The 20,578-nt window shown below is 40.7% G+C and overlaps 1 protein-coding gene across 3 annotated transcripts; it reads left to right on the plus strand.

Moving 5' to 3' along the window:
- Nucleotides 1–2,786: 2,786 nt before the first annotated feature.
- pld3 (phospholipase D family member 3) lies at nt 2,787–16,344 on the plus strand. 3 transcript variants are annotated; one of them, XM_003456388.4, is made up of 12 exons: nt 2,787–2,976; nt 5,612–5,698; nt 6,924–6,971; nt 7,138–7,307; nt 7,812–7,992; nt 8,174–8,291; nt 8,670–8,797; nt 10,806–11,003; nt 11,632–11,771; nt 12,062–12,227; nt 12,344–12,443; nt 14,227–16,344. In XM_003456388.4, exons 2-12 carry the CDS (start codon nt 5,672–5,674, stop codon nt 14,418–14,420), a joined length of 1,470 nt encoding a protein of 489 aa, XP_003456436.1. In that variant the 5' UTR covers nt 2,787–2,976; nt 5,612–5,671; the 3' UTR covers nt 14,421–16,344. The 3 variants fall into 3 exon arrangements, with proteins under 3 accessions (XP_003456436.1, XP_005461169.1, XP_025754146.1); XM_005461112.4 differs by lacking the exon at nt 2,787–2,976 and adding an exon at nt 3,024–3,118; XM_025898361.1 differs by lacking the exon at nt 2,787–2,976 and adding an exon at nt 3,642–3,663.
- Nucleotides 16,345–20,578: the final 4,234 nt, after the last annotated feature.

Raw genomic sequence — 20,578 nt, forward strand, 5'->3', positions numbered from 1 at the left:
ATAAAATGAGAAACTAGTGGGACAAATAAACATAACAAGACATCTAAAGAGATGAAGTTGTTCTCCAGAAGAGGAAAGCCCTTCACAGCGGAAGTGAAGCGGGTCAGTTTTTTATAACCTCGCCATAACTCTCCCTTCATTGTTGTAAAAAAATAAAACTGTCTGCGATTTTTCTGAGCCCATCTCCATGGTTACACTAAAGCACATTTATGCATAACACACCTCAAGGCAGCCATAAGAACACTTAAATGCTAATCAATAGTAAAGCTGTTCTGTAGTGCAAACATTCACGTTGCTACAATTTAAGTAGGAACGCTGCAGCGAGGAGAGGAAAGGTGTGAGTGATAATCATGGAATTTTTTAGCTCTGGCCTCTTTCTTTCTTATCAAACAGCAGGTTTCACCGCTAACAAAAGAAAATATGACCATTCACCACTCCCTTTTTTTATGAACGCACAATCCCCTGTTTTTAATGGATCTTAATAGTCACTGTATTGTGAGCTGCCGGTGTAAATAAATTGCACTCTGTCCCTCTTCTCTCTACTGTTATCCAACCTGTTGCCTCCATCTGCAACCAGCGTTCATGTGTGAGGAGCAAAATGAAAGGCCAAAGTCTGTATCTACACTACAATGCCCCCTGTAGGATTATAAAAGAGAGAGACAAGGCAATGATGATTCTGTGATTCTATGCATGCAATTTTTACAAAGTTATGAAAGTAATTTTAATAATATTGCCCGATTAAGAGCACGGAGGTGTTTCGAGATGGCTGAGGCTTGCTTCTAGAAGAACTTTGCCAAGTGCCAAGTTAGGAAGCCAGCATGACTGAGGACAGGAAACACAAAGGAAAAATAAACACACCACGTAATCCTCAGATGGTTTATGCTGTTAATTTTCATTTTTGTGTAGGTTTATCTCATTTTTATGGCTATGAATGAGGCCACATGTCTCAACACCAGATGTCATTGCTGAAGAGGTTTACTTTGCTTTCAGGCCAAAAGAGCTGGAATCTAAGAGCAATGCCCACAATGAATGGTGAATGATGGATGAATTCAAATAACTGTCTTTGTGATGCCTGTGGGTTGCAGGAAATGTTACCACGGGCAACAACTGGCCTGCGGTTCACAGTTTGAGAACCCTGGAACGAAGGATTCACGTGTAGTTTGAGTGAGTGACGGAGGACAAGTTAACACTAAAACTCAAACCGCAGCAGAAGCCACAGTCAAATAAATGTGTTCATTTATTTGTTATTGTGGGAACACGGCAGAGAAATATACTGGAAACATGGCACTCAAAGAAATTCACCATTCATATGCTAAACCTGAGTATTAAATAATACATCAAAATACCTGCCAAAATAGGTACCCAGAGGCATTTCAAGATGGCCACCAAGTGGTGTACTTCTAGTTCTTCCAGAAGGGGTGAGATAAAACATTTGGCATGTGAAATCAATGCACTTCAAATTAAAAGATACAAAATATGTATTTGGGTTCACATCATTGTTTTATTCTGTCAGCAGAGAGAGACATGGGAACACTGCCGTGTAAAACTGTTAACCAGCCTCTTTATTTTGTGGCTGTGCAAACACCTTCAGGGCTTTGTCTGGAGTTTATTGTCACTGCTGCTCAAAACTGTGCGCAGCTGCATAGGAGCTAAGAAGAAACAAAGACAAGCATGCACACGTCTTACACTATTAGATATGCTGACAAAGCTGGTAAACAAGAAGAAATGTATTAGTATTACCATTACAACTGAAACCATACATATAAAGTAACAAGAAATTTGGCTAGTTGGATTTATGTCAGCTCATGTGGGGATATTTTTGTTAATTTCATTTATGTTGCTATTTACCTCTTTTGGTGATGAAGAAAGAGGTTTTCATGCTTACTTTTAAACACATATGCACTGCAGTGCACTTTATTCCATATCCTTAAGGCCAGATTACAATCACCAAGTAATCTAACATGCATGTCTTCAGAGCCTGAGCACCTGCAGGAGACCCATACAGAACAGAAGATCCAGGCCCAGAACACTCTGCCGTGAGGTGCCAGCCCTAACCATAGCCCCACACAAACTGAGGCACAACACATAAACATAAGCAGCTGACATCAGTAGATGTGACTAGTGCCGCACCAGTCATTGTGAAACACGGAAACTTTGCATAAGACAATAAAAAAGGATCAAGAACCCCCAATCTGTGCTATTTGTGAAGATATAGGTGTCAAACTAAATGAAAATGTGGAAAGTGCAATGATCTGTTCTCTCCTGCATAAAACTGAGGGGTCACAAGCTTAAGTCAAATATTGATAGCTTATCTCAGCTAGAAGTATGCAATACAGCATGTGACCTGATCCCTCAGTTAAAACTAAAGTCTGCAAAAATCACCTGTGTCAGAAGAGAAAAAGAACCGCAGTGCAACTGGCGGATGGATATGAGGAGATTAGCTTTTAGACCTCAGCTCACAAAATCATGCCTGCTTCTTATTTCGGCTTCTGCTGTAGAAGGTCAATCCCATTCCAGTATTTCATTACGTTTTTTTAAGGGGGTTAGCGTTTCTGTTTATTCGTCTTACCACCTGGTGGAGCTGCAAACCCTGTAACACTTCACCCAGTGGACAAACCTTTAATGTCCTTATAAAATCAATTTCTTTAAACGTCAATCCTTCACTCAGGTAAGCGCTTTCTCTGTGTTATTTGCGCCATCTTGTGGTGAAAAGGGAGAATTACATTACAGTAAGGCCCATATAGTACGTCACGCGAAAACGTCACTCTAATTGGTTGGATTGCACGGATCACATGACCTGCTCACTCATGTTGCCAAAACGGGAGTGAAACAAAACAAGTGCTTTAAATGTGCTTCTCTTTTTGTATTTTCCTGCAACTAACAATGAATATTAACCGTAAATGCCACTGTACGTAAACTGCACATGTCGTCGTCGCTGTGTGATGGACTGTAACTAACCTGAACGCATAGTAGCAGGTGGGTTAAATGTTCTTTAGAGCTTCTAGCGAACTGTTTTTGTTTTGCATCGTCAGCGACTCTCCGTCGGCCGACTAACACAGATCCAGGCTACAGTGTTTGTTAGCAGTTTGGGAGTTTAAACAAAGACTTTTCCCTCATGGTAAATTAATAATTTGTGCTTTACTTAATGTGTAGTTTTTAATTTATTTGATCTTTGCCAAACTCCAGAGTGACCCACATTTAACTGCATTCATGTTTTAGCCTCCTGCTGGCTAACCACACTTGTGTTATCTAAGTTAAACGTCAGAAAATGATGTAGGTAGGTAATTTAGTGATTTAGCATTCCTTACACTCACTGACACACTCGCTACAACTTGAGCTAAAAATCGTGAGTCACTTCTTCCTCTCTGAGTTGTTTTCTCTAATTCTAATTCATTTGTTCCTCTGCACAGATGCACAAACTCTTCTTTGTCCACTGCTAACAGATGCAGTTTGAGCCAAGGGGGCTTTTGGGGTTTGCTTTATTAAGTACAGCTAAAATAATAAAATTAAATATGGTGCTATAACAGTATGACACTTAGAGCTAACCTGTAGTTTCAACATGTTCCAGACTCGAGTTTCTTATATTGATGTTCCAGCATTGTTCAGTGTGTCATGTCCCACAGAAGGCGCAGGAGTTTGACACAAGTCCACTAAGATCACAGAGTGAGTCTGCTCAAAGCAACTCAAGGTTATTCTGTCTGTGATTCAGCTCCAAAATTTCACCCAGGACCTTCTGATTACTTCAAACTGGGAAACTGTAGTAGGTCAGAGGTTTCCCTGCTTCAGAACAGGTCTGGGTTGGTCATTATCAAAACAAAGAGTCTGTGTTACCTTAACAGAAGTCAATGCATTTTCATCAAAAGTTGTTGTTGTTTTTTTTAAATCTATCATGGTCTTAGTGAGTTTCATTGTATGGAATTGACAAAATTTGGTTCATAAACTACAGTTTTTTTGTTCAGTTCAAAGCTATTATGCTTCTTCTAAGCCAGCAACTTGAAAAGGACTAAACAGTCTATTTGATTTGTTACTGAGAGCAGATGTGTGGATGTTTACTTGAACGTGAAAAGCAGTTTCTCTTTCTGTGGTTTGTTTAAGTGAAATTTAAAAAACTTCTGAACATCAATCGGGTCACCAGCAAAACTGGTAGTGTTCTTCTTGTGTTTCTTAGATGCATTTGGCCCTTAAACATGTTTTATTATTATATTTTCAACATGTCAAAGCTAGTAAAATTTACAATTTGATACAAACAAAACACTCAAAGACTCTTTGTGTAATGAAGTCAGGACCGTTTTGCTTTTAGCAATAATTAAGCATTTCATTTCATTCGTCTGCTTTTTCTTAATTTAAGAAATTTCTTCATATGCTTAAAAAAAACAACAACAACAGCGTGTGAAACTAAAATATTAGTCATGTGTTCCTCTCTGATCAGAAATATGTCTCTAGCATGAAATGTGTTTCCCGTCTTTGAAATCATTTTTCAGGAAGAGCCGGTTACCTGAAATATGTCCTGTATGTTAAAGAGCTTGTTTCTGACTGCGCTTTATAAGGAGCGAAAACTTCCAGTGGCCTGAAGAGTATAAATGTGTTCAGTGTGTTATATTAAAAGTTCAAAATGATGCGGTCGTTTTAATTGACTTTGGAGCAATGTGTATTACAAACAAGCTATCAGCCATCACACTGTGCTGTAATGTAATAGCACTTTTCACCACATATATATTGGGAGTAGTAGAGAAATATCTTGGTGCAGGTCAGACAGCCTGTATAGCAGTATGTCTGTGATAGACCACAATGGACTCTACTTTCATAAAAACTTTCATAAGTGTGACTTGAAACATTTCCAAATATTTGTGCATGACTCAGAGCGAAAATGCTTTTGCTTCACAATGCAGTATCACATGCTTCTTTGACTCTTGTGACTTCCAGCTCAGTGATATCGCAATTCTACCAAGTCACGGCACTTCCTCTGTCTTTGATGTAGTCAGATCTTGTAAAGAAGCATCACGTTCTCTCTTTATCAAGTTTTTGTGTTTAATCAGATTTGATTTCAGTACAAAATACACTAATCTAATCCTTAATCTCTGTACTCGTAAGTTTATGGGGGTCCTTTTTTCTAGCTGCTAGCTGTAAGCTCAGAGGCCCTGTCACCCTGCAGGCAGCTTTTCAGCAGCTGGAGCTGTCTTTGTGCTGGAGATGGTGCAGTTCATTCTGTGTATGTGGTGGTGAAAACACCTAGAACCTTCTCTTTGTTGAGTGTGTAAAGGACAAGCTGAGGTGTGTGTCCCACGTTTGGTTGTGTTTGAGACTGCTATGTTGTTGAAAACTACACTGCTACTTTAAGTTAATGAGAACCTCTTAAGTCAGATAGAAACTGTGCAGGTCCGTCCTTTCTCAAAGCCATGTACCGTTAAATAGCATTAAATGAATATCTACTGCTGCTGGTGCTGTTTACAGATATCATTACAGCCAAAACTTGGAATGAAATGTTTTTTAAACCGTGTAGCAAAGTTTCCTTGGGTGCAGCTTCGGGATTGGTTGAGTCATCATGTGATTACCCCTGACACATGATGACTTGAAGTAACGTTTGTGTTTTGTTCCTCTTGTTTGGTCTCAGAGCTGCAGAGCAACATAGTGAATGTGAGCTGACAGGACGGAGCTCATTTCTTCCGTGAACATGAAGACCGGCATCCCGTACCACCAGGTAAAGTTCCTTTAATATCTGGGCTTCATCAGTGTACAAACATCTCAGTTTTTAATCCTTTTCTGATGAGGTTTTAATATTTATTTAAATTAATTATTACTTAATTATTTATCACTTACCTTCACTGTATTCTTTTTTAAATGTTTGAAATCAAATGTCGCCCCTTTGATGTGAGATAAAGTGATTAATTATTTTGCAATCACTGGTCACTTTGTGCATAGAAAATTAAGTGGTCAGTTATAAAGCTGTGTGCAGTGGTCACGCTATAACGCGGTTCACCTTTCACGGCCTCGCTGTTTCGCAGATTTTTTTGTGCATTTTTTTAACAGCGTATTGTGTTCTGCGTCCTGATTGGCTGTAGACCATCGTCAAATCAATCTGGCGCCGTGTCTCCTGTACAGTACAGAGTGCGTTCAGCTTGTCAAATTTACATAAATCTTTGATCGCCAGCAGTGTGACTCTGAAGTGCTGCACTGCATGTTTGTAAGTTTTCTCCCCAAAAAACACAACAATCACTGTCAAAAGGACCCGGGGGTTCCTTCGGTTTTATTCTTTAATACTGGACTTATTTTTCGACCAAGGTTTGAACTTTGAGAGTGTTTAAACAAGAGAGAAAAGTGTGAAAATGTTCATGCCTGTCTGAGAAAAGTGTAAAAAGTGTGTAGTGACGGGTTTTACAGCCTTAAAACGTTTATAATAACTGTAAAAAAATTAAATTGACTACTTCGCGGATTTCACCTGTCACGGGTTATTTTTAGAACGTAACTGCCGCGATAAACGAGGGGCCGCTGTATAGTCAATGTTCTGTTTTGTTGTGAAAAATATCCCAAGCATGTTGTTGGGGTTTTTTCCTGTAATGCTGTAGACGTGCCCAATGCTGGAAGTCAAGGGCATTTTTAAATCATGTGAGGAAGTGAAGGATTGTGTTTCAGTAAATGCTGTTGCTTTAGATTCATATTGACTGTAACTGCTTAAATTAATGTTACTCATTTTTCAATGACAGCATTTGGTGAATGAGTGCCAGTTTAGGAAGCTGCCAGACATGTAACTCTTTTCCTTTGTATGTTCAGAGAATGGTGGTTTTTCCATGACTCTAGCGGGTGCTGTCAGTTAGTGAGGTGACAATTTTGAGACCCTGGATGTTTGGTATGATAGAGGTTTATGGTTCAGTCTGGATTGAATGTTCTCACAGTGTCCTTGTGTGGTGGTTGTGTTTGTGTGTTAGCTGGAGGATGAGTCCCGGGGACAAGAATACAACAGGAGAACACAGGTGGTGAGTTAGAGCACTAACACACATACACCTGAATTTTTACTCGTCAATTTAAATGTTAATAAATCGCACTGATTTTTCAGTTTATGTCAAATATAACGACAGAGAAATAAACGTAACACTGAACAAGAGATGCAGATTCTAAGGACGTCTCCTCCTCCCTCCTCAGTATTACAGGGGTTTGATAGCTCTGGCCACTGGGGCTAGTGTGCTGCTGGTCATCATGGCGCTCTGTAACCTCCTGATACCGAGGCCCTCCTCCTCCTCTTCATCTTCCCACCCTGTTCCCGACATCAGCCTCCGTCTGCCTAACATGGAGTCCTGCACAGATCCCTGCAGGTAAGTGTAATTTAGAAACCACCACCTGCGTATGCAGAAGAGTTCAACATCCAGGAAAACAAAAAGCTTTTTCAAACCTTATTTTATGACAAAACCAGCAAACTTTCTTACTGTTTATCAAATTTGACTGATGATTCTATCCATCCAGCTTCATACCAACAAAAGAAAACTACTTAAAGTGCAGATTCTTGATTATACATGAAACAGCATCTTCATTACTATCCATACTCTACCCAGCCTCTTCTATAACTCAGCTAAAGTTTAAAGCTTAGTTAAACTATCTGCTTGACATGAATTCATGTAATTGTGTAATGATGATGTCAGCTAGCTTTTGGACTCAGTTGTCGTACCTTTTACATTCACCAAAAAAGCAATATAAAAAAATTCTTCTGAAGCTCTGGATCTTCTAAACTTGTGTTCTGAACATGTTGACCTTCTGTATTAAACATTTTTCTTGACGTTGGACGTTGAAGTAAAGACTCTCCCGCTCTTCTCTGTCTTCAGGATCGTGTTGGTGGAGAGCATTCCCGAAGGCCTGGAGTTTAACTCCAGCACCACTCATCCATCCATCTTCCAGTCGTGGATGAATCTGATGAACGAGGCTCGCAGCAGTGTCGACATCGCCTCCTTCTATTGGACCCTCACCAACAAAGACACACACACTCATGAGCCGACAGCCAATCAGGTCAGCAGGAGTTGTCTACATTTTCCTTTTTCTCTTTTCCTCTAACATTAAATTATGCTTAAGAGTTATTGATTATTAATTGATGAAAAGTGCTTATAATTGTGTCGATTGACCTTGGTCTAAAGCAGTTATCGTGAAACAACCAGATAACTGATCTGTGATTTTCTCGCCGTGTTCACAGGGTGAGGCTGTTCTGAACAGGCTCGCTGAACTATCGGGGAATTTATCCGTTCGTATTGCCGTCAACACACCACAGGAGAAACAGCCACGGCATGACCTCAGGCTGCTCAACGACTCAGGTGACATGATATATCATATGAAGTCTGTGAGCCTCTCATCGACACTTGTGTTTAGTTGGTTGGTTGTGATGGGAGTTTAGCTGGGACATTAACAATAACACTGGCATTGCAACATACAACTATGCATAAGCACCATTTTTTGTTTTTATTTCTTTGTTTTGGTTTTTTGTAGTGCATAAGACTGATAAACGTTCTGATTTACCTTGGAGCAAAATGGATTATTCTGAGATACTGAGTATCCCTTTCTTCTGTCTCAAATCATCGATATGTTATGTTCATTTATCATTGTGCAGTATTGCTGTCCTGTGAGCAAAATGCTTCCAGCCCTCAGAATTGTTAGTTTTTATGAAATAAGTGTTCGTTTTGTGTGACTTTTAGGAGCCCATATTAGGACCGTAAACATGAAGGAGCTCACCACAGGTGTTCTTCACACCAAGTTCTGGGTTGTGGACAAGCAGCATATTTACATTGGCAGTGCCAACATGGACTGGAGGTCCCTCACACAGGTACACAAACACACAGACTCTCTCTCACTGTCATGTAAATGCTGTTAGAGGTGGATGCTCAGTACAGTCGATGTGTTTAAAGGTAAACAGAGTAAACTTATCAGTATATTTACTATTAAACAAGTTCTTTCTACTCTTGACTTGGTGTGACGTTAAAGAGAGTGGATGTCCCTCCACCTACCTCTGAATATGAGAACAGCAGCACTGCCCACCTGCCAATCAACCTTCTGCTTATCAGGGCATCCAATCAGAAGAAAGGTAGCCCAGACCTTATGTGGGACTTCCTCTTCAAAAGCTGAAAAAAGTCCACACACCCACTCCCAACAACCGTTAACAATAGAAAAGAATCAAAAGTTCACCACGTTTGATTATGTTCCCTAATACACACATATATATATGTTAGGGTGACCAACCATCCTCTTTTCCCCGGACATGTCCACTTTTCACTTCTGTCCAGGGCGTCTGGGAGTTTTTCGAGATTGATGAAAATGTCCGGGTTTTCCTATAAGCCTACAGAGGACTCATATGTGTGATGTCATCCCCGAACTGCTGCTTTGTGAGTTGTTGTTCTGCACTCACAGACGGGACAGACAGCGCGCAGCTGTCAAGAACAAGCTCTGAGTACAAGATCCATAGAGGCTGGGGTCTATCACACCAGGCAAGACCCCAGGTGCAGGCTGTGTAAAGATGCCCCTGAGACAATCCAGCACATAACAGCAGGGTGCAAGATGCTAGCAGGCAAGGCATACATGGAACGCCATAACCAAGTGGCCGGCATAGTGTACAGGAACATCTGTGCCGAGTATAACCTGGAAGTCCCGAGGTCAAAATGGGAGATGCCCCCAAGGGTGATGGAGAATGACCGAGCTAAGATCCTGTGGGACTTCCAAATACAGACGGACAAAATGGTGGTGGCTAACCAACCGGACATAGTGGTGGTAGACAAACAGAAGAAGACGGCCGTAGTGATCGATGTAGCGGTTCCGAATGACAGCAATATCAGGAAGAAGGAACACGAGAAGCTGGAGAAATACCAAGGGCTCAGAGAAGAGCTCGAGAGGATGTGGAGGGTGAAGGTAACGGTGGTCCCCGTGGTAATCGGAGCACTAGGTGCGGTGACTCCCAAGCTAGGCGAGTGGCTCCAGCAGATCCCGGGAACAACATCGGAGATCTCTGTCCAGAAGAGCGCAGTCCTGGGAACAGCTAAGATACTGCGCAGGACCCTCAAGCTCCCAGGCCTCTGGTAGAGGACCCGAGCTTGAAGGATAAAACCGCCCGCAGGGGCGTGCTGGGTGTTTTTCTTTTTTTTGTTGTTGTTGTTTTTATATATATATATATCAGCATGGTCTGTATATGCTCAAAAATCTATTATTTTATTTTATTTTATTTACATTAGCTTCACTTTCTTCACCAGCACTGGGTCTGTGCCCCACAATTTGTGAACTAGCGGCTTAATGGGAATGATGGGGAGGGGGTCTTAAAGTGGAAAGTAGTTTTTTTTCACACAGGATGAATTACGGGGCTCCACCAATAAGAATCATCTGAGGCTTTTCTAACAGGCCTGTAAACCTATAAACAGCGTCAGTGTCGGTAGTCCCGCCCAAATACTGACACTGACTCTGTCCCATTTCTTCTGCTTTCAAGAGGAAGTTTTTGTGTTGGTATAAAGTTTCAGTCACATGCTGAACTGTTTAGTCTACACTTGTTTAATGTGGGACCATCAATCTGGTAAACCACATCTCCCTTTTACATTTCTCAATCAGATTTTTGCTGAGGTGTCATGAGCTTTCATTCGCATCCTGTTTTTACAAGATTGCACTAAAGTCCCAGAACCGTATTTCTGATAAACTAATCAGAAAAGGTACCGGCTTAATAGTAGGCCAAAGAAATGTAAACTGGGGCAGAAGTGAAGGAACAACATTTCTTATTTCCTCTTTGTTTTCTGCAGTTTTAAAAATGCAAAACTGGCAAAAAAGAATGTAAATAATGTTCTGTTGTTGGTCTCCAGGTGAAGGAGCTGGGTGTGGTGGTCTACAACTGCAGCTGCCTGGCAGCAGACCTCAGTAAGATCTTTGAAGCCTACTGGTTTCTGGGGGAGAGCAAGTCAATCCCATCACCTTGGCCAGAGAGGTTCTCCACCATGTACAACAAGGATACACCCCTCCAGCTGCCTCTTAACAACACGCCATCCAACGTCTATCTGTCGGTGAGCGGGATTTTCTTTTGATGTTGATTCATAAGAGCCAGTTAATCACCTCTAAGTAGTTTTAAGGTTTCATTTCTGACCATGTGGGAAATAACAGGTGTTTCTAGATGGTCACATCATGCAGAGAGGGAGGGACATTTTCAGCGATGTGCTTGTAAACATGCAATGTGCAACCACAATTTGTCACTTAACCACATACAGTTAAGTAGAAAATGTAAGAAAAAAACATCTTTACCCTTTTCTCACTCCTGTACAGTCTGCCATCAGTACTGAAAGAAGATGTGAGTGTTTGGTTTCTGTTACAGTCACAGAAATGGGCAGATATCAACACCTCTTTCAGGGCGATGCAGGGCCGGGGGGTTTCCAGAGCTGTTCGAAAACAATGTTCAGCACAGAGTTTTGGTTTCTCTTACAGCACTCACGTTTCCAGGATTCAAGATTCAAAACCTTTTTACTTTACTTTAAAATGTAATGTTTTAAATACAGTACCACTGAGGCTACTAAATCAACCTACAGTCCCACATAGCCGTACATTCATCCAGTTTTTGTAGTTTAGCATATTGTAGTTTTCTGTATTTTAAAAAATGTTTCTAAAATGAACTAATAATCCTTTTTTCTGCTGGATCAGAGTTCCCCTCCATCCTTATGTGCAGCCGGCAGGACTTCAGACCTTCAGTCCATCCTCAGTGTGGTGGAGGATGCTGAGAGCTTTGTCTACATCGCTGTCATGAACTACCTGCCCACCATGGAGTTTTCACATCCTAAAAGGTGCAGTTTTTTTGATAGTTGTGAAATGTAACTACAGGAAAACAGTTGATCGTTGTTTTTGCTGATTAATTTAATTAGTGTGTTTTTCTTTTATGGTCCTACATCAACTCTAGTCAAGTCAATAAAAACCAAAAACCTCAATTATCATTAAATAAAACAGTAAAAGAAGTAAACATGAACATGTTTGCACAATAAAACATCAGGATATCCTGATCAAATCATCCTGAAAGGAAGTGAGAAACATTAAGTTTTTAACGTTGTGCTTGCACTGTGTGTGGCGCCCTCTGCAGGTACTGGGCGGACATTGACACGCAGCTGAGACGAGTTGCATATGAGAAGCGGATTAAAGTGCGACTGCTGATCAGCTGCTGGAACAGCACACAGCCGGTCATGTTTTCTTTCCTGAAGTCTCTGGCCTCAGTTTATGACCCCAAGAATAACCTCGACATCCAGGTGGTGAGTGGCTCTTATGGTCAAGCATCATCTCCCGCTGGGAAAGGAGGTTGTACGCTGTATGGCGCTTATTCTTAAGTAAAAACATTATCTTATGACTTTGTGTTTTCTTTATTTAGAGGCTCTTTGTGGTGCCTGCCACCCCCAAGCAGAAGGAGATTCCCTTTGCAAGAGTTAACCACAATAAGTACATGGTGACGGACAAGATAGCATACATAGGTGAGGCACACTTTTTTTTTGTTTACTAATAATTTTTTTTGTCTTTAAATCGTTAAGATGGTTTAAAGAGTGCACATAGAGAACTTGCTCGACCAATTTTAATGGCCCATTTTCAGTGATGGGAATAACGGCGTTACAAGTAACGGCGTTACTTTTTTCAGTAACGAGTAATCTAACTAATTACTATTCCTATCGTTACAACGCCGTTACAGTTACTAACAAGGAAACGCGGTCCGTTACTATTTTTCAACAAACAGACGGTTGAAACTGTGTTCAGCTTACCGCATCTTATATCAGCTGCACGGAAGTAGCTGTAAGTAATCTGGACGCTACAGCTTTAAGCAGCTGCGCGCTCCCGCGGACGGTAATCACGATCGCTGTCTAGCACAACACCTGGAGCTCAGGGGGCAAAACAATCGCATGAGTGCTGCTGTTTGACTGAGGAAGAATAAAGTAGTCGTGGTAAGTCAATCACATGACCACTTAAAGACAAAGCAACAAGGTGCCAGTTTATAATTGTGTTGATAGGCCACGTAAAACCAGAGTCGTGATAAACAAGATATACGCGGCGTTTTTTCCTCAATAGTTTCGCCACGTTAGCGCTAGCAAGCACTCTCTGCTTATGAGCAACAAAACAAAACAAAAAAAAGTTTTAGGAGTGACGGGGAGAGAGAGAGAGAGAGAGAGAGAGAGAGCGAGTTTTGAGATGTGAGATTTGTGAAGTTTAGTGTGTTTGGAGTGTGTAGTTCATGTGTTGTCTTGTGTAGTCAGTGTGTAGTGTTGTGGATAGTTTTGTGTTGTGTGTCAGAACAATGAGGCGACTGCTGTCTCCAGGTAGAAACAGCAGTGATACACCTGCTGCTGTCAGACCTGCAGGTATCAGGCTGTGATGTTCTCCTTTATAATGGACAGAAATGATTTTTTTGGAGTGGCACAAATAATTTGTGGCATCTTATTGAAGAACAGCTGATTGTTCTGTAAATAGTTTGAAATGGTTATTTAAAAAAAGGGTAAAAGGTAAATGGATGCAAATAACTTTGTTGTTTGCAAAACTTGTGCAGAGGATTTTAAAATTGACAATTAATATTTGCATTTGAAGTTATGAAATATGATTCATTAAACATGTTTATGGTTGTTACAGTAAAAATATAACTTTTTCTACTCTGATTTTATGGTTTTTGTCTGATTTTTAGATCAATTCTGGTTATACAGTATGACAAAATGAGAACATAACTGTAAATTCAGGCACGCGAGGTTGTGCTAAAAAGAATGATACCAAACAAGGCAAAGCAAATAGTTTTTAAAGGTAAAATGTGGAGAGAAAATCAAGAGTAGTAAAAAAATGGCCAATTATACCCTGGACCCCAGGGGGTTAAACGTTCTTTGTTTGTTTTTTAAGTAACGCAATAGTTACTTTTCCAAGTAATTAATTACTTTTAGAATATTGTAACTCAGTTACTAACTCAGGTACTTTTTTGAAGAAGTAACTAGTAACTATAATTGAATTACTTTTTCAAAGTAACTTGCCCAACACTGCCCATTTTACAGTTACAATTAATCCCCCAAAACACAGAAAAATTTGATTTTCATGAGAAAATACAGATGAGAAAATACATCATGATACTGAACTTGAATACTTGTTGGAGGTGTTAAAAGCCAAGCTGATGGCTGCTTTTCTAAGCATGTCGTTAGTCACACATACTTTATTATCATCTGTCCAATCAGTCATTCAGAAAAAAAAAGATCATGTGCTTAAATATAATCTGTGGCTTTCTGTTTTCAGGTACATCCAACTGGTCAGGAGACTACTTTGTGAACACGGCTGGCTCAGCATTGGTTGTCAACCAGACGGCGTCACAGTCTGTTGAGTCAACTGTCCAATCACAGCTGAAGGCTGTCTTTGAGAGAGACTGGAACTCGGACTACAGCACTCCTCTCACCCAGCACTCAAACCTCAAAGACTTCTGTTACGTTTAACAGACACACGTCAGTCATTGTTTCTGACTTCGACACAGCGCACTTTGATTTTAGTAGTGAAGTGCGAAATGCATGAAAATTGATCAGCTATAATGTGGAAACCCCTGAGCTTAAAATCAGCAACAGCCAACCTCTTAGCAGAGTGTTTGCTAGACTGCTGAGGTTTAGTGCCACGCTCTTATTTCATCAGAAAAAAACGGAGAATATAGACAGTTTTTTAAAGAGAGTCCAACATATGCTCCATATTTTGGGCCGGTTTTAAGTAACGTTGAAGCTGATCTGTTAGACAGCTAGATTTTATCCAAGCATCTTTGTCTGCCTTATGGTTGTATGTTTTCACACCAGCATTCACATGGATACAAAAAACATATGAAACGGGCTAATACTGGCTGGAAATATTAAGCTCAACTTTCAACTACATTTGGCTGGTATCACAGTATTATAATATTCTGATGTACTTACAAACCCCAAGAGTTTGATTGCCAAAAATAGCACCAAAAAGAGTTGCTTTTCTTTATTCTTAAACTGGTACAGAGATGCCAATTTGAGGCCATATTGTTGTGCACTACAGAAAAATGCCAACAGAAGTTGGGAATATTCAGCTGAGCTCAGTGAGCTGTGAAATATGCCAACTGCAGGAAGTATTTAGGAATTTTTAGAGTTCATTACATGCACAGCATGGGCAAAGGTGTATGCAGGATTAGTTTGTAGATATTTGCAGATAAAGACGTTAACACGTCTCACATTATATTTGTCAGTGTGAGCAGGACCTCCTGCAACAATCTGTGGGTGAAGGTAGCGGTGTCCCTGATCTTCTCAGCTGCTGATTTCCTGACAGATTAAATGTAAATATATATTTAGATCAGTAAACATTCAGAGTGTGGTGAAGGTTTGCAGTCTTGTTTCCTTCCAGGTTACAGTCCACGTGTCTGTGCAGACACTGGTCATGCAGTGATGGGTCCAGTGGTTGTGTCTTTTTGTTCTGACACAGCCTGCATACAGAAGTGTTTTTCTTTTCTTCAGTGCCTCAAAGACTGCAGCCTTGAGTAATGAGGGGTAGCTGCAGTGAGTCAGTGTTATAGATTGATAACATAAATAATTCATTCAGCATATTAGTATTTCTTGAAGTGAGAGGAAGTTTGTTTGGTCAGCGAATCCCTCACATCGATAGCTGCAAAGGTTTGTATGATCAGCAGCTTTTTGTACTGTCTTATATTGTATATACCAGGAAAACGTTATGATGGGATAAAAAAACATACACACAAATGCACACCATATCTACTGGTAAAGGTTTTCCAGCAGTATCTGAGCAAAGGAGTCAGACATGAATGTTTAACTTTCATCACGTGGTTTCTATCATGTACTCCCAATAGCTGTAGGGGGCGCTGTTTCAGCATTGGCGTCAGGTCAGTGGTGAACGTCATGTTTTCTGTCTCCTGCAGTGACTCGTGTAAAGGGATCGATTCAGTGAATCACAGCTTCAGCCTCAGTGGGAGTTTTCATCCCAGTTCATCTCAGGGAGTTTGAGTGCTTTTGTAATTTTCTGGAATTTAAAATAATTGATGCTGAACCAGGTTTCCTGTGCCTGTAAACAAGAAAATAATTTTAAAAAATCCTCTCTGGACTGCTTTGAAATAAGCAAATAAAATCTAAAGTCTGCAGTGGACCTAAGGGAAATAAAGTCTTTACTTTCCACTGTGTGGAGTAACTGAAACTATTAATTACATGGCTATGATAGCTGTCCTGGGGAGCAGGTTTACAGAGTCAGAGTTTAGACTGCTGCAGGTGACTTTGATAGGCTGTTGTAATGTTAGGCAGAGGATTATGTCACAATTTACTTTCCATTTGGCGCGTAAACTAGTTAATAACACACTGTGTAGTATCAAAAGCTTATCTTTTAACTTCAATAAAAACGTCTTTCATACCACGTGTCATTATTTGAATTACTCCAGTGCAAAATAGTTTTTTCACACACTTATCACAATTTGATCATTTGAAATAAATTTAATCCCCCTGTAATGTGTTAATTATGATTGGAGACATTGTTTACAGTGCTAGAAATATCAAACTGAATTAGTTGCATGGATTGTAAAGTCATCAAAAATGTTGGAAAACCCCAGTTTGTCAAAACACATATAGACTCGGGGCCAAATGAATTAGCTTAGGCAAGCTATAAAAAAAGGGAAGCACAACATTTTATTGCTTGCTCAAACAGCCCAAGTAATCTAAACTTAGTAACAGGAACTTCCTAGACATGTCTACGTACAAATTAAATTCTAAAGCACACAGCGAAGCCTCACTACCTGCCATTTAAAAGAATAAAAGCAATGCTATGAGTTAAGGTTGAGCTGCTCTACCTGAAGGCTCACATTTGTGATGCTGCAGTATCAGATTTCTAACACTGGTGGGCAGTGTTGGTGCAGTTTTGAGCCTTGTCCGATCTGTGAGATTACATTTCAGGATTCTGTTTTCAAATTTGTTTCTGATAGAAAGTCTAAACTAAAAAGTCTCATGACCAATGAAATCAAAGTTTACCAAAGGGGGATAACCTAGTGCTGCTTCTATATGATGGAAGTACTAAACTTTACTATGAAATAAAAGGAAATCCTAGTATCAGTGCTTTTTACAGCCTGTGTATTTTATGCTATGTTGTAGTTTTTGTTTTCATGTTTTGAAGTGAATCACAGTCCAGAGCAAAAACAACACTCGTTTCAGACTCAGAGGGTCCGGCTGTGCTCCAGTGGATCTGATTATGGGTGGGTTTAAATGACAGACTCGAACACACCCAGTCTCTGCTGACTGCAGACCAGGCTGATACGTGCTGTGTGATAAATACATACCTACTGAGTAGGTGGGTGGTTTTTAACTCAAATACACTACAAAGACCAGCGGTGAAAGTGTCATGTGCAGTAAGATGATCCCTGTATTTTGAAATTAATTACAATGTTTTTAAATTAATATACATATACAATATACAGACATGTGAATACTACATGTCCTTGAAGAACAACCTTTTATGAACTTCACAAAAGAGTCATTTTTAAATTGGAGGTATTTTGCTCAAAATTGGAGGATTTTCAATATACTGGAAAAACTGAAATTGTAATGACGTGAAATTTACAATATTATAATACTAGCCCCTCAATTTGCATTTGTGGGTCCTTTCAAAAATTGTTTCAAAACAGCTATGCCAAATTACTTATTTGGCTTACGATTATTCATAGCACCAAAACACTAAATTCACACAGTTTTCTCACACAGCTGAACTCAACATCTGCCGACTCATTTTAATGTTATTTTGCACTTGAACAACACGCCTGTAAGTCACAGGATCCAATGAGCTCTGCTTAAACCATCCTGAATTGATTTAACTGTCCTTGTTCTACGGGATATGCAATAAAAAAGGAGTCCTGCTGCTCTCTGTGCATTAAAATACAAATGCCTTATAAAACTATACAGCGGAGAAGTATCTGATGAGCCTTCAAAACTCTGATCAGTACATTTGCTCTTCTTCAGGAATCATTTGATGGTGTCACCAGCACCTGAAACAGCATGTTCCCCCTCCTCGTGCCGTGGTCTGAATACCCGACAATAAACTGTATCCCTGATACATCACACTGATACCTGTCTCTGCTCAAACCCACAAGAATAGTGGGTTGCAAAGCAGTGATCCTTATAAATATATCTAAACCCGAAACATATCCTCTTAGGTATCTGCAACATGTTGCTTCCCGGTGTGTAAACTATGCCGTCGTCAGTGGTCATGGAACGCAGCAGAGCCCAACCCAGGAGGTTATTTCCGTCCCTCGGCTAACTATCCAAAAACGCACAGTCTCCACCCATTCAGTGACCCATGAAGTGTGTCTGTGGTGGGAGAGGCAGCTTGGGTTTAGGTTCTCTGCGGACACTTGATGGAGCTGCTTAAAAATACTGAGTTCAGGTGTACCTGTGATGGGATGGGATTAAAAAAGATGTGCTCTAATTTAATGTTTGTGTCCGTAATCTTCGCTTTTTAAGGTTGGAAAAATAGATTTGTACCTAGAAAGTTTCGAGGTACAAAGGCTTACAAACTTTATATCTTTATCTGTGGAGCACTTATCACTGCAGCATCAAGCTGCACCACCCACTAAATGCTGTTACGGAAAAGTCTCTGCTGCCAGGGGGCCACTTCAGTCTGTTTGTGCCAACCTCAGGACCACCCAAATTACTCTTTTACTATGCTGCACTGTGACAGATTTATATATTTTTCTCTTTTTGCTACTCTTTGTGCAGATGTTCCAGTGCCAAGGTGTTTGGACGTGCAGGGAACACTAACGTAATAACTATTGTGTGTGTGTGACATTTTGTTTTTATCTTGAGAATGACAATTAAACAACAGTATTTGCTCCTGAGTGGGAAGATGTCATCTGTACGTTAAATATTTATGCCCCAGATTGTTTGAGGTGACATTGATCTTGCTCTAAGTGTTTTCTGTGAAGATACTAAGCTGCTTTGGGAAATTAAAAACTGAGAAAAATCCATTATTAGAGGTTTGGTGATCCAGGTTTGTACTGCAGTATTTTATTTTAAAAAATGAATAAATGGAAGCTAAAAGGAGATGGAGAGAAAATCTGTAACCATGGTTTTTATAAAGGGAACAAGTATACGGTCAGAGAAGTATGTGAGGCTGGTGCAGGATATATATGAGGACATCAAGATAGTGGTGAGCTGTGCGGTAGGACTGACAGATGAGTTCAAAGAGGGAGTGGGATCATTAGAGATCAGCTCTGAGCACCCTCTTGTTTGGAGGTTGATAGATGAGCTCAGGCAGGAGTCTCTGTGGGCTATGATGTTTGCAGATGACGTTGTGATCTGTAGGGAGAGTGGGGAGAAGGTGAAGACAGCCTGGAGAGGTGGAGGTATGCACTGGAGAGAAGAGGCATAAAAGCAGAAGCAAGACAGAATAACTGTGTTAATGAGGGGAAGGCAAGAGGGAGGGTGAAGGTGCAAGAAACAGTAGTGAAGATGTCTTGATGCATTCTCAATCATCCAGGTAAGTAAATCTCCAAAGGTTGATTCTGTTCATCTGGACGTAACGGCTTTTAGACCCTTTTAAACCCCAAAACACGCTGCACCAAAAATTGGTCCACCCCAAGGATCGGGTCCCCCAACACAAACAGAGTAATATAGTGTACGCTGTTAAGAGTCAGGAGGATTGCCAGGATTTATACATCGGGAAACCAAATAACCTCTGGTGAAGCGGATGGCACAACACAGAAGAGCCACCTCGTCAGGCCAGGACTCTGCAGTTTATTTACACCTACAGGCCAGTGGACACTCTTTCAAGGATGAGGATGTAACATCCTGGACAGGGAGGAACGCTGGTTTGAGCGCAGAGTCAAGGAGGCCATTTACGTGAAAAGGGAAAGACCATCTCTGAATCGAGGAGGGGGCCTAAGGGTCCATCTTTCGCCATCTTACAATGCTGTGATTGCAGCCATTCCCCAACTCTCTGTGAATGGTACTCATGGCCATTGATCAGTGGGCCTTGATCAATGGTCATGAGAATTTGCATGATGAAGGAACCTCCCAGCCCATTGTTCCTTCAGTGGGCTGGTTTCAGTCATTATGCAAATGTCCTGTTTATAAGGTTGGGGAAACCTGCAGTCAGCTGAGACTGAAGAAGTCACTTGGATGAGTGATGAAACGTTTCTCCCACAAAACGCTACGTCCAGATGAACAGAATCAACCTTTTGGGATTTACTTATGGTTACTTGGATGAACCATCCAAAGAGACAGATGTAGTACAACAGAGGTGAAGAAGAGAGGGTGGACAGGGTATAGTGGGTGGAGATGAGTCTCAGGGCAAAGTAGAGTTGGAGATGCTCAGATTATCATTTGGAGTTACCAGAATGGACAAGATTAGAAATGAAAACATCAGAGGGGCAACTCAGACTGAGCACCGGGATACAAAGTCAGAGAGACACGGCTGAGATGGTTTGGACATGTGCAGACGAGGAATAGTGGATATACTGGGCAAAGGATGTTGAAGGTGGAGCTTTCGGGTGAGAGGAAAAGAGGAAGATCACAGAAGAGACTCACTGATGTAGTGAAGAAGACATGCAGATGGTTGTTGTGACTGAGGAGGGTGCAGGGCAGGGTGAGATAGAGGCAGAGAT

Source organism: Oreochromis niloticus, linkage group LG14 (genome assembly GCF_001858045.2).
Source record: "Oreochromis niloticus isolate F11D_XX linkage group LG14, O_niloticus_UMD_NMBU, whole genome shotgun sequence".
NCBI classification, from domain to species: domain Eukaryota; kingdom Metazoa; phylum Chordata; class Actinopteri; order Cichliformes; family Cichlidae; genus Oreochromis; species Oreochromis niloticus.

Excerpts from the sequence above, each read along its gene's own strand:
- pld3 (XM_003456388.4), top strand. The coding sequence starts at position 5,672 with ATGAAGACCGGCATCCCGTACCACCAG. Across the intron at positions 5,699-6,923 it reads CCGGCATCCCGTACCACCAG|CTGGAGGATGAGTCCCGGGG; the intron begins GTAAAGTTCCTT and ends TTTGTGTGTTAG. Across the intron at positions 8,798-10,805 it reads ACTGGAGGTCCCTCACACAG|GTGAAGGAGCTGGGTGTGGT; the intron begins GTACACAAACAC and ends GTTGGTCTCCAG.